At 42.3% G+C, this 14892-nt stretch overlaps 1 protein-coding gene across 1 annotated transcript in view; it reads left to right on the forward strand.

Moving 5' to 3' along the window:
• The window catches only part of nek11 (NIMA-related kinase 11), a 69890-nt gene that overhangs the window by 20058 nt on the left and 34940 nt on the right, over nt 1-14892 (forward strand). Inside the window, 5 exon segments of the mRNA XM_042490678.1 lie at nt 4598-4716; nt 5033-5097; nt 5743-5869; nt 13264-13413; nt 14735-14813. Coding sequence (XP_042346612.1) covers nt 4598-4716; nt 5033-5097; nt 5743-5869; nt 13264-13413; nt 14735-14813 — 540 coding nt within the window.

Consider the following 14892-nt stretch of genomic DNA (forward strand, 5'->3'; position numbering starts at 1 on the left):
GCGTGACGCCAAAAACCACCTTCTGCATCTAACTGGGGTGTGTCCGATGGCGTTGTTATTATACATGGGTGGATGGCCGGATGGCAGCTCGCATGGGCGGCTTCACTTGAGAATGCGTCAGGTGATCCCGGACTCGGCATGCCTGACTGACGTGTTTAAAGGCATGTTTTCTTTTTTTAAAAAAAAGAATGTGGGTAATTTTTAAAAGCTTTCTGTGTTTTTTTTTATTTAAAAGAAGGTTTTGGTCATTAAAAAAAAATATTTGGTGATTTCTTTTTTGCCATTTTTTTCTCAAAAATGTATTTGTGATTTCTCAAGAAAACATGCTTTCCAAAGCCCAGGCCTGCTGAAGTAAAATAATGATAAAATTATACCATTTATCACAGCCAGAAACTATAAAAAACAGAAATTATCATTGGATTTTTAAAATTTCTGAAGGTCCTTGAGCACAGTTAGTGGGATGAACACGTCATGGGGGGGGGGGTCAAAAAAACAAACACACAAAAAAACAGACATTTTTTCAACTCACCAGTTGGGAACCAGTGGTGTATAGTCGTACATGTTAAAGACACTCCATGGAAAATCAGCACCCTGAATTCACACTGAGTGAATGCAGGGTGCTGAGTGATACTAAGGTAAGGTGAGTGAGATCAAGTCCAGACACTCAGCCAAGTTTGAGATTAAAATAAAAAAAAAGCCAGACCCACCTCATAGAGTGAGCTTCGTTTATGAACTTCACTTACATCCCTCCGTCTATTATCTGCCTCTTATCTGAGCGACCGCAGTGACAGCAGAGTATTCCAGCTCTCAGCTCACCTGAAACATCCTGCAGCTCCTCAGCCAGAGGAGACATATCATCTCTCCAGCGTCCTCTGAGTTGACCCCGGGGGTCTCCTAACAGTCGGACGTGCCCAGAAAACCTCAATTGAAAGGCTCGGCCTTCAGCTCGGCTCCCTCCTCCCCTCAGCGCTGCAGATTACTGCTGACGCCGCACCGATGCACCTGCAGATCTCACGCTCCGTGTTACCCTCGGCCCTCAACAAGCCCCCGGGATACTTGAACTCCTTCACTCTGGGCAGCACCGCCTACGTGCAGATGCACAGACTTGCAAACCTTGCAAGGCTTTTGCACAAGTTAATGACGATGTGATATTAACACAGGAGGAAATTATTTTATGTTACAAATCGCAGCTTGAAAGATGCACGTTTTGTTATACAGAACTTTTTCTCCACCTGCTGTCACTGGGAGGGATTTTATCACAGATTTGTGAAAACTTGAGCGATATTTTCAAAATGTCGATAAAACACAATGTAAAGATGACTGTGTTTCCACTGAGTGATGTTGTGTGACTTCTCCTCTGGTGATAACATCCCAGTAACCATGACGATGGATGTTCAAAACATTAGCAGCTTTATTTCTATTGCAGCCACCAAACTAGCCGTCATTATTTCCAATCCAAGGCCACGTAGGCGTGTTACGGAGCCATGATGGAAAGGCGAGCTCCTTATATGTGGGAAGCCACGTATGAGGGATTTCTGGGAGATGTAGTCCACGATTTCACAGACGAATTTTGGATTTAAGTTATGTGATGCAATAACAGCTATTGTAGCTCCTGCTGCATCATGAGGGAGCCAGTTCCTACTGACAAGCACACAGACACAGCATCATGTGACCTTGTAGCATCATGTGGCCTAGAAAAGACTAAAAAATAAATAAAAAGTCCATTATGGCTTTTTCAGATCACCTGATATACCACCTCATGCAAGCGTAAACACTTGTAAACTCGTGTTAACTGAAGTGTTACCATAAGTAGTATTTTATTTTCGCAGTTTCAATGCATGCAAAAGAAAATCCCACATTTCTGGTTTTAACGTGGTCGGACTGAAACAAATTTTGCCACAAAAGCAAAACTAGGAGCTAAAAGAGGCTAAAAAGCCGCAGAAAATAACAGTCTTTCTGCGTCTCTCTGCTCAGTTTTTCTGCTCATTTTTCCAAAAATCCATCGTCTGTGAGCATGAAAAAAAAGAGAATGAAGCAATGATGTGAAATTGAGCCTCGCCCCTCCCCCTCCATCTTTCTCTCTGTTTTCATCTTTTCATTACATTTCTTTTCATCTGCTTTCTTGATTACAGCAGGTACCCCCCCCCCCCCCCTCTCTCTATCCACCCCTCCCCCCCCCCCCCCCCACCCCTTCCGCCCCCCTTCTCTCCCCCCTTTCTCCCCCCACTAATGAATCTTACACTGCCTTCATCTCCACGCTCTCGTGTTTCTCTCTCCCTCACACAGGCGGTGTTTTCTCCTCGTATACGTCACTCTGTGGTGATCCCCCCCTCGTTATCAGCTGTCCTCTCCCTGCAGCTCAGTGACACTCTGCAGCTCCAGCGTCGCCCGGGGCTGATATTCTCCTCCCGGCTTCACTCGTTTCTCTGCTGCAAACTTGTTTTTATTTTTTTATTGCATGTGTATCTCAGTGCCAATATAAACACAGAAAGGAAGCTGCATCAGCTCTTTGGGTTCATTTGTCCACAAAAACTGACATTTTTTCATAGTTTGATTCTAAAAGAGGATAAAAACAGTACACACACACACACACACACACACACACACACACACACACACACTGAAACATGAACTCTGTCCAATCAAAGCGCTCATGCACTCAGAGACCCTCAGAGCTATTGTTTCTCATCAGACCATTACCCACAATCCCCTGCAGAGCTGTGGAGGACTCAGGGGTTTCACTGAAGCCTATTAGAGAAAAAAGGGATTGAAGAAATGGAGCCCGGTTATGAAACAGAAAACGCAGGCATCACTTTTATCATGTGAAAGATTTTTAATCACGCTTTTCATTCTTCATTTTTTGATAATTTTGGCTGTGCTCATGCATATGGCATACAATTTGGCAAAATTGTGTATTTGAGTGTAATCAGTGAATTTGCAGCTCAGCTCCTACAATAAGTCTAAAATACACTGTGGAAACTAAATAGTTACATTCAGACTGTTCAGGTCCAAAAATGCTCCATTGAAACCCATTCAAACTGACATTTTTGATCCCACAGCCATCAGAGCAGAAAAACAGGACTTGTATTATTTCTGGGTGTCATTCTGGGCTTTTGACTCTGAATTTGTCATTTTGACTATTTTCCACCTGATGAGGTCATTTTGACCATATTTGGCATATGGAGAAAATTTGCTATTTCCACCTGGTGCACTTTCACATTATATGTTGCTGCTCAACACTGACATATCCCAGACTGTCATCATCAGAAAATTTCTACTTTGCATGCAGTATTTCCAAAACAATTCATTTTTTTGTGTTTTTTCCTCATCTAAAAACATAACGGCAAAAAAACATTTAAACGGTTAAAATTCAGAAAATGAATAAATGTTCGATATTTATGATTGGAAATGATGTTGGTTAAAAACAAACTCAATAAAGTAGAAAATAATATTATAAATCTTGAGTTTGAAAAGTGCTCAGAGCGATACGAGTGTGTGTAATATTAAAGCGGGCCCTCGGGGTGAATAGTATTTACAGTAAATTAAAGAACACACTGTATCTGATCCGTCCTCCTGACATTTGGAACAACACAAATAAGTTAAAATGCAGTTTCTCAGCAGTGTGTGGCGTGGCTTATTTCATGTGTTTAGAAAAGGACAGGAAGTTTATGAAAAACAATCTGATATCATTTTTTATTTATTACTTGTGGTCTTTAGCTGCCTTCACTGTGCTACACACAGACGGAAAAAACCTCCTAATGTTCTCAATGCGCCCCGACGGCCTCTTTCAAAGCGAAATTAAAAACAGTTTTTCGTTTTTTGATTTCTCTGCTGCACTTTTATTTCCTTTGTTGCATCTGAGCCAGCTTACAGCTTATATCTGCACTGTAACTGTACTTCTGGTCTGCTCCTTTGCATTTTATTCCAATCAAATATATGTAATCATAAAATGAGAGAAGTGCGCTCATTAGACTGCAGATCTCCAGCGGATGGCTGCACATGCTGATCGCAGCCACTGTGAGCCATTCTTGTGTTTCAGAGGCATCCCAGAAGCCGATAAAAGTAAACGCCTCATCTATTTTGCACAGAACAGACCTAATTTTCCTGTTAAACGGCACTGAACGTGTAATACAGATTTGATGTATAATTATGAGGTTGAATGTATTTTGATAGAAAAATACTCACAACAAATCTTTGATTCAAGTTGTTCATAAGTGGACTTTTAGCAGTTTAACACAACAGAGTAGAAATAACACAATAAACACAATTTAATGACTTAGCCCACTCACTTACTTATGGAGGAAGAAAAAAAAATCAAGGAAAATGACTAAATTAACAAAATCTGCAAGTCTACAAAACCGCTTTGTTGCAGGTGCGGTATGATGCCCTGCAGCGGACAAAACAAATCCAGGTCGCAGATGCTTCTAGTGACATTGACCCTCTCGGCTCCCTTGCAGTCAAAATGATACATATATTTGTCAGCACCAAACACACACAGATTCCTTTTTTATAGTTAAATTGAGCTTCATAAAAATAGACTTTTTAGCAGCAAAAGAAAAAAGATGTTCATATTTGATATGATGTCTGACTCCGTCAGGATCGGGATCTGGACTGTAAGCTGGAGGAGGTGAGACGAGCCCGGCGGAGCCTCCCAGAAATCCAGGTCGTGGACTGGCTCATCCAGCTGCTGCTCGGTCTTCACTACATGCATGACAGGTGGGGATACGGTCGCCATGGCAACATGCATTTCTGTTGCCTCCTTTTTTTTCTTCTTTCTCTTCTTTCTGCACTCGTGCATATTAAACATTTTCAGGATAATTAGAATAATGAGCTTCATTAGTAACCTCACAGCATCACAGTGGCCGCCGCAGGTCAAAGGTCAACCACTCAATAAATGAAGTAAACTGGAACCAGACAGGTTCAACCTGTCAACCTGTCACACGTCCAGTTAATCAATAAAACTGTGGGACTGATTATTGAATCTGATGGTTTCTTTGTATCGTTTCCTCGACTGCTGCGCTGCTCTCTGCAGGCGGATCCTGCACCGAGACCTGAAGGCCAAGAACGTCTTCCTGAAGCGAAATCTTGTCAAAATCGGTGAGTTTCTGCCTGCTGCTGCTGCTGCAAAGGCTCATGGGACTTTCTCCATATTTGTTTGAAATATTACTGAGCATATGTGTGTGTGTGTGTGTGTGTGTGTGTGTGTGTGCACAGTCTCCTGTGCTGCTTTTAAAAACTCTCACAACAAAATCTGTAAATAGAAACCTGCCTCCAGTTAATGATGATATTAAAACAAGAGAAAACCAGTTTATATTCGGAGTGTAAACTCAGCAGATTGTTGCTGCTGTCGGCAGTTTGGGACACAGGACACAGGACACACACAGGACATACACAGACACACACAGGACACACACAAACACACACACAGACACACACAGGACACACACAAACACACACAGACACACACAGGACACACACACAGGACACACACAGACACACACACACACACACAGGACACACACAGACACACACAGACACACACAGACACACACAGACACACACAGACACACACAGGACACACACAAACACACACAGACACACACAGGACACGACACACACAGACACACACAGGACACACACAGACACACACAGACACACATTGTGTAGTGAAGTAAAGATGTGGAGCAGATTTTGTTCCTTTTAATGATTTTACTGAGCGTGTTGTTCCTCGTTTGTTTCCAGGTGATTTCGGAGTTTCCTGCCTGCTGATGGGATCATGTGACCTGGCCACCACCTTCACTGGGACTCCGTACTACATGAGTCCAGAGGTGCTGAACCACCAGGGCTACGACTCCAAGTCTGACATCTGGTAAACTCTACAGGAAGTCTGATGTTTTCTCTTTTCGTCAGAAAATCTCGTGAAGAAAAACAAAACCGACACCATGTCAATGCGTGTGTCGATACCTTCTGACTTCAGGACTTTCTGAAGGAAACTATGTTTTTCTGTGTCGAACCAGTACGGCTTGTTTTCCTCTGATGTGATCGGTTAGGAGCTGGAGGCTGCACAGGTGCATTATGGGAGGGATGGATGGACGGCTGCAGGTGGAGAGCGGGAATTCATTTAGTTTTTGTTGCTGCAGGAAGGAAACAAATATGAGGTGACTGTGGCCTGCAGTTTACAGACGTGTTTGTAAAGGACGCGAGTTTAAATCTGAGATGTGGGTCCGCCTGCAGACGTGTCGGATGATCACTTCCTCCACAGACTGAGGCCGCCGCTGCAGATGTTTGTTCTACTTTAGAGGGAATTTCGGGGCGCAGAGTTAAATGCTGAATTGACTCCTGAAAGGAAGAGATGAGTCTGATCTCTGCTGTATCTGTGAGAGCAGAGGCGTCAGAGTGCTGACGGGCAGGACGACAACTCAAACACGCTTAAAGTGAAAACAGCTGATATCATACTGACGAAGGAAGTTAGAAGACAGAGTGACGCACGTAAGACGAACGGAACTGCTTAGTAAAGCTTAGTGCTTTGTAAAAAAAGTCAAAAATGATGATTTAAGTTTCTTTTTGTTTCATCTGTCAGCTGATCTGTTCCTGCAGACTGTCAGCTGCTGTTTTAGAAACTCTTTAACCTCACTCACACTCTGTTCAAACACACTTTTAATAACCACAAGCTGAAAATGTGTGAATGAATACATGATCCTTACTGGACTCTCAGTGTAACTACGTCAGTACGAGGTCTGTGACCTCATCAGGGTCTTTTCTCTGCAGTCACGACATCTGAAGTTACACATTTAGACGAGAACGGCCTGACTAAAAAAGGAAAAGTCTTTGCGTTTTTAAAAAAATCTGCATAACCGCAATAATCTGCACACCAGGCCAATAGTTCCAGCGCAACTTTGTAGTGACACACCATAGAAGAAGACCACACGCCTGCACAAACTGAGGCCATGATGTCACTGCTCTCACAAGATCCGCACGTTACCAGTTTCCATGGCGACATTTCAAAAGATTGCACTCTGGGACCCGGTTTTAAAAGTTTGGTTTTTTCTGGCCCTGAAAACGCTGTTGTCGTGTTAATGAAAGGCCAAATTGCCAAAACGTTTCGTGCAAGAACTGTTGCATGTAAACGGCCCCTGAATTAACCATGAACAGACGGCTGCATGTGTATGCAGAGTCTGGCATCAGAAAAAGATAGTGGTATCTGCCCTGGTTTTGGTATTTGGTCAGAGTGGTTTGTTTGACCGGGTGCTGGTTGCCTGCAAATGAAAAGTCTGTGCAAAGAGCAAAAAAATACAGTCTCATAACCATCGGCTAATGTCTGGTGACAACTTGACTTTTTATTTGCTTTTTTCTGATTTATCTGCTTTAATATGCAGATATCTGTTTTTAAAGATTATCTGTCTCTTACCGTTAACTTCATTCTCACGTCTTGATTTGCTAATTGGAATCAAATCAATGACTGGCACACTAAAGAGGAAGTTTTGGCCCGGATATCTGCTGACTACACTGGAGACCGGAAATATTGACAGTTTCCTGCAACCAGCCGTCAGACTGATAACCGATGGGTTCTGAGATTGCATTTGCAACATTTGCTGCTGTGTTTATCTCATCAGTTTGACCACTGAATGATCCGTGTGCATGAGGGATCGTCGTGAGTTTGTAGCCACAGTCTACATCCAGCGAGTCGGACGATTCACTAACCTGCAGTGTTCGAGTTATACCATGGCTTTTGGCACTGGGCACTGTGCACATTCACGCACGTGAATGTGCCCGCCAAAGTGCAAAAATCTGCCATGAATATATACAGAATACAAGACAAGATATATGGTTGGACGCGGAAGTTGGCTTTTGCCAAAAAAACATTGACAGAGTTGACGTATTTGACAAGTTTGGAATGAGCGGCGTGTTGTTAATTGCATTATCAGCCTTTTGTTTATTTCAGGAAGTTTATTATGGCAGCAAATACACATTACACAGAAAAAAATCTGATACTTTAGAGCCCCTAAATGTCTCCAACGTCTCTTTCTGTGGCGCTCAGTGCCTTCAGATGGCATGGCTCCGTGTAGCGTCTGTGTTTTCATCCCTGCGCACTAATAAACAGTGATGTGTTGATGTGGTAATAATGGAAACCTCCTGCTCTCTGTGCCGCTCCTGTGGATCTAAAATATCTCATGTTCACATCAATGTTTGACTTTGCTGAAACATTTTGTCGCTGCAGCCTCTGAGAATATTTTTCACGACACAAACTCCTGAATGTGTGTTCGGCTCTGATTTATTTATGAGCTGCTCTCATCACAAAGTGTTTCTCAGAGACGTCGCACACATCTCAGCATCCTCATCTCACCTGACACACACACACACACACACACACGCACACACCGAACATTGACTCCGAACTTTAACCAGAAAACAGAGGCAAGAGGTCAAAGGTTATTTTAATCACGCTTTCTAAAAAGAGTAGAGTCCACCTTCATGAACACACACAGAAACAGAAAAAAACAGAGCGGGGACAGGAGGTCAGCTGTTTTAATTAGTGAAGAACAGATCAGAGAGGAGGAGGATGAAGAGCAGGTAATGAGCAGCAGAAGGTGATGAAGGTTTCTTCACTTTCATTCTCAAACTTTAGATTCACGTGGAGGTCATTTAGTCACAGGAAAACACACTCCAGTACAAATTATTCACACTACACACAGTTATTACTTCTAAGTCTTAGCGATCTTTGACATGCTCCGTCTGCATTATGCAAATCTGTAGGTAGCCAATCAGAGAGCAGGGGGCGGGGCCTGAGGGTAGCACTTGTTTTAAATTAGAAAGCTCATTTTCTCCTGTTGGTCTGATATCTGAGAATAAGAATATGATCACACGACCACCACTCAAAACATCATAAAAACTTTTGCAGGTGTGTTAACGTTCATAAATGAGTCAAACTTTAAGGATGCATTTATTCATGTTTTATTGATTTGGTGGCAGCGGGGCAGTCTGGAATCGGTTCTCCTGTGACCAGATGACCTTCATGTGAGTCTGTTTGAGCAGTTTGAGCAGCAACAGTCTGAGAATTTAAGTGAAGAAACCGTCATCACCTTCTGCTGCTCCTTACCTGCCCACACTGCTACATGCTCGACAATTATTGTATTTGTTCAATAATTTAGCGTTCTGGGCGATCAATAATTCCGAAATTACTGTAATGTATGACAATTTGACATAATTTGACACTGTGAAACTTAAATAAGCAGTTTAGTTTACACATGCTGCTTTAACGAGCCGCTGAGCTGCAGGTGACACAATCAGCCCACTTGAGTCGAGTTGAGACGGTCAGTTCATAATGCTGCATCTTTTTTCTGCAACATTTTAAAGCTTTTTCATCTCATTTTGAGGGCAGCTGTGGTCCTCCTCTAATTATAAGGTCGGTGGTTCGATCCCCGGCTCCTCCAGTCAACATGTCGAGGCGTCCTTGGGCAAGATGCAGAACCACAGATTGCTCCTGAAGCTGCACCATCAGAGTGTGAGTGCGTATAAATAGTTACCGGATGTCAGGTGGCATCATGTACAGTAGCCTCGACCACCAGTGCGTGAATGTGCGTGTGAATGTGTGTGAGAATGTGTGTGAGAATGTGTGTGTAAATGTGTGTGAGAATGTGTGTGTAAATGTGTGTGAGAATGTGTGTGTGAATGGGTGAATATGACATGCAGTATAAAAGCTGTTTTAGTGGTCAGAAGACTAGAAAAAGTGCTATACAAGTGCAGTCCATAAACCATTTCTCCTCTTTCTCTCTTTTTTTCACATTTCTAATTTATGTTATGGTGGATTTAAGCGAATTGTTTGTCTAATTCGGGTGTTTTCACACAGGCGTTGTTTAGGTCGGCTCGATCGAACTTTGGGCAGCAGTGCGGTGTATCTGGGCCGGCAGTTGCACTCTGGTGAGGACCAAAACGGACACCAGCAAACTCGGTGCGGTCTGTTTGTGGTGTGAAAGCGCCAGACCTCGATCCGCCCCAACTCTCTGGTGTACGCCACAAGTTTGAGCTAAAAAGGCTCCCGTAGTGAACTGGGCTGTGCATTGTCAGTTGTGCCGCAAGCACTTCGCAACAAACATGGCCAGTAATCAGGGACAAACGTGGAGTCAGGAGCAGATTCGGCTGGGCGATATGGAATAAAGTCTTATCACAATATTTTTTTTCACATCAGTCGATATCGATATATCACGATATCCATCAAATCACTGTTTCTGTCGAGCTTAAAGGTTCCTTTGACTCCTCAGTGAGATATGAAGATATCATCAGGTTAATTTAGGTTTAAATATTAATTCTCTGTCAGACATTGAACATGACAAATATACTGTAGAACAGCATCACCAGCTGGAGGACCTATTCTACTAAAACTCACAGAGGTCCAGGTACTAAAATTTCCTCCCAGCAAAGGTCCGAGCCTCATACCTAAAATCAACATCACCATTAACTGAACATTTTACTTCAGTTACGAGTAATGAACAATTATTTTATTGTGGTGTGGTGGAGTGTAAAACATGATTTATTATTATTTATTAAACTTGTGTTCTACCAACTACGTCTCATTTTCCGATCAAGGAAAAGTTATATCGCGATTGATATCATTATCGTTTTTATCGCCCAGCCCTACAACTTTCATCAACAGACAAAAACTTACAAACGGTATGTACAAATGATAATGCATGCAACGACCAGCACCAGGAACAAGACCCGTAGTTGTTGTGGCTTTTTATTTATTTCTCTTTACTTCTCAGCACTTCTTTTTCCGATCGGGAATCGGGAGTCATGGAAACATGATGCTCCGCCAGTGGTGCGGCATTTGGACCAGAGTGAAAACAAAGGTGTGTGAAAGAGAGCCGTACTGCCTGAAAAATGAGACAACGTATAATTTTTGAAGGGACTTTACACTTATATATTACTTCCACCAAAAGAACAAACTTTTTTATGCTTCATATTATGGCTGCAATGAAGCTTGTAGACGTGTGTTTCATTTCTTTTCTTTTAGCCAAATGATCTCAGCCCACCCGACCCTGATAATGCGACATGATTTGCAGATATAAGTAATTAGTGTAAATCAGCAATTACTAATAAACTGATGGATGCATGTTAAAGCATTTAATAATGAAAGAGAAAGATGTAGTTAATTAGTAATTATTGAATGATAGATCTGGTGTTTGTTCATGCAGATAATTAGTAAAAAAACAGCTGCAGGTTCTCTAACTGTTACTGAGCTGATGGATGTTGTTCTGCTGCTGTTACCGAGCTAATAAACAGACGGAGGTAATTAGAGAGGAGTCGGCAGAAAGTGAAGCCGGTCGTTAATTAACTGAGCAAACAGACTGAAAACAGAACAGAAACTGAGAAAGAAGGAAGAGAAGGCACAAATAGACTGTTGTCCGTTGTTTTATTGTCTGGACCTCTGACATGTTGCTCATAATCAGTGATTGTTCATTTATTCAAACAGCTGTTTACTCGCTGGGGTCTGTTTACCTGTTGACAATCAACCAATTAGAGGTCTTTAGGAGGGATTAAGACCTGTGGTTACAGCCCAGTCTCCGGGAGAATGTTGGCATCGTCTTTTTCTGCAAACCATTTCATATACATCATTTCAGCATTTCTAAAGTGATGCAGTTTTTGAGCTCTCTCTGTCATCTGGAGGTGGAGGGGATGGTGAATGGCATGTCCCTTAGGTGAGATGTCTGCCAAGCTGCAGATCACTGTTCGAGACCAAGACACAACAAAACGTATTGTCTTTCAGAAAGTTATTGCTCCATTTCCAGCTTTTTAGCCATCAAACGCTGGTGTATTTAGGAACCCATAACTGTGTTTCAGGCCGGGCAGCAGAGCCACAAACAGCAGTTGTTTTTTAAAGAGATGTCACTGTGTTTCCAGCAAACAGCAGTTGTTTTTTAGCGAGGACTGTACCAAATCATAAGTTTTGGTACAGTCCTCGCTGTACCAAGTTTCAGTATATCTGATGCTATGTCTGTGTGCTTGTCAGCAGGAACTGGCTTCCTCATGATGACGGCTAGTTTGGTGGCTGCAATAGAAATAAAGCTGCTAATGTTTTGAACATCCATCGCCATGGTTACTGGGATGTTATCACCACAGGAGAAGCTGCAGAACATCACTCAGTGGAAACACAGTCATCTCGCACGTTTTTATCGACATTTCGAAAATATCGTTTACGTTTTGGGCAAAGTCATATACTAGCTAGCCCCATATACAAAGACCTACCCCCAGACTTGTGTTCTTGAGCTGGGTTTTTGGGACTTTGTGATTTTGACTTGTTGATTCATGTCTCACTTCTTTAAGCGAATACAAATACGTACGGTCGGGTATAAATAGTTTCTGGGTGTAAATGTGCAGAACCGACCATTTTGAAAGTCATAAGTAAGTCTTAAGTCCAGTCCTGAGGTCTAAACTCAAGGTCTAAGTCTCAGTGCTCTCTCTCTAACTGTAGTTTTTGTACATGAATGAAGTCACAAGTGGTATAATATTTTACACCTGGTCCTCACTGATGTAATGTTATCTTCATGATTCTCTCCTGCAACGCGATTTGATGCTGTCGGATTGGTTAAAACAAAGTGGATCTGGGGAATTCAGTGCCAACACTGTGGGCTTTAATGTTTATAGATTCAGGAAATAAACTGATTGTGGGCACAGTTTTTAGATTACATCTTTATTTATCTTTGGGCTTTGGGGGAGTCAGGTGCGATCACGAGTCATTGGTGTTAAAGTCAAGTTGCAAATCTTTTTTTTTCCGTCAAATCGAGTCTAAAATCATCAAATTTATGACTCGTGTTTAAAATACATGAGACACCTGTGCTGTTATCAATGAGCTACAGAAGTTTTCTGTTTTTTTAGAAAAGTTGTGACAGCCTGAAAGAAATCTCTCCTCCATCAGCTGCCATCTTTAATCTTCATGTCATGACAAAGAAAATAGCTTTGACTCAGAGTGTGAACGCTGACTGAGAGGCTTCGCTGCATTTTAATCAGACCTCAGATCAGCCATCTGCTGCTGCCCTCGTTCATCCAGACCACACAGATCCTGATCGTCCAACCAACAATTTAGGTTTCTTTAAAAATGGGTTCACTGAAATGAAGCAGAGGTTTGACACCTGATGGCAGGAAGGAGCGACACACTGCTGGTCATGATTTTAAAAACAAACGGAGACGAGGCGGCAGAACATAAGTGTGTGTGTGTGTGTGTGTGTGTGTGTGTGTGTGTGTGTGTGTGTGTGTGTGTTGGTGCAGGGTTCTCTGCTGCCTCCTCCATGAGATGTGCGCCCTGACTCACGCCTTCCAGGGTCCAAACTTCCTGTCTGTGGTGATGAAGATCGTGGAGGGAGAGGCCCCGACGCTGCCCTGCGGATACTCGGAGGATCTGAACTCTGTCATGAAGAGGTGAAGAGGTCGCAGCAGCAGCTTTACTGAGAGGCCACTGAGGGTTTGTCTCCTTTTAGTCAGACAAACTTATTAAAATGCAAATACAGATAATTACTGAGCTCAGCACAGGAGGAAAGGCAGTGATGATAATTAAGCTCTCCTCAGAGGAGGAAGAGATGGGCCGACTCATAGACTTCAGTCTCGTGTTACTGTGACGAGTTCGCCGTCACATCTGCAGGAGGATATGATGCAGGTTGTTAACCCTTTCATGTGTTTTCCCAAACAGCTGTTAACAGTATGGATGTTAGAAATGAATGTGTGCTGATTTGTTGCTCCATATAAAAGACAAATATAGTGTTTTATATGCAAAGAAAACCTGCCCCGGGGCTGTATGAAATACTTGTGTATTGTCAGTGTATTTCATACAGTAAAAAAACCCCTAAAAATACAGTATAGGTCTAAGTGGACGCAGTATTTGGAGGCCAAAGGGGAAGAAAAGCAGACAACATAAATGACATTGTAATAGTTAATGTTGATTTAAATACTTGCTATTGTCAGTTGAAAGTGATTCATACTGCAGAAAAGTCAACTTAAATACAGATGTGTCTTTCCTGAAAAGGTTTCCCTGTTGTAACAAATGTGAACGCTTTTTCAGATTCAGAATGAAAGCAAGAAACTGTTAACTTTCTTCAGAAAGTTCGATGCAAAAATGGCACAGCCGTTAGCCGTTATACTCCTTTTCCACCAATTAAATGGGTGGCATGTAATATTTCATACCTTCACACCTTCCTGAAATTTCGTTTCAGTCGGGTTGCATAACTGCACTTTCTGACTCAAACAGCTGACCGGTGGATGAGAAATATAGGCTGTGTGAAGCCGGGTAAACACCCTAAATATAGCATCCACTTAGGCTGATACTGATTTTTTTAGGTAGGCCTTTTAAAAAGTAGCTAAAATATATTTTGTACAAACCCCTGTGGGGTGCAAACAGGCAGCATGCCGGGCCACCAGTTACTGCATGTAATACTATGACTGTACATAAGTATCTCATACAGCCCCACTTCAAAAATCCACCATGACTTTAAAACTTTAAAACCTCAACTCAGGATCATCAGAGTGCAGTTGTCAGGCCCGTGTGTATTCTGCATGTCAATAATTAAACATCAGAAATTAAACTGTCTCCAGACACACTGCTCTGAGTCTGCTTTGATTAATATACTTTTTTTTTAAAATATCAATCTGACCATCTGACTCTCAGAGAGAAGGATGATAGGAATATTTTTACTGCATGTTGAACTCTTCCCCCACACTGATCGGCTGTTTTGTGTCTGTGAATCAGGATGCTGCAGAAACAACCAGCATCCAGACCGTCTGCTGCAGAACTCCTCAAGAGCAAGTTCATGGAGGAAAACATGAAGGTTTTTAAACATTTTAAACACATAAATATAGCTCATGACTGCAGTGGTCACGGGTATTTATCACCTCCTGCTCTGACTG

Source organism: Plectropomus leopardus, chromosome 7 (assembly GCF_008729295.1).
Source record: "Plectropomus leopardus isolate mb chromosome 7, YSFRI_Pleo_2.0, whole genome shotgun sequence".
Classification (NCBI taxonomy): Eukaryota; Metazoa; Chordata; class Actinopteri; order Perciformes; family Serranidae; genus Plectropomus; species Plectropomus leopardus.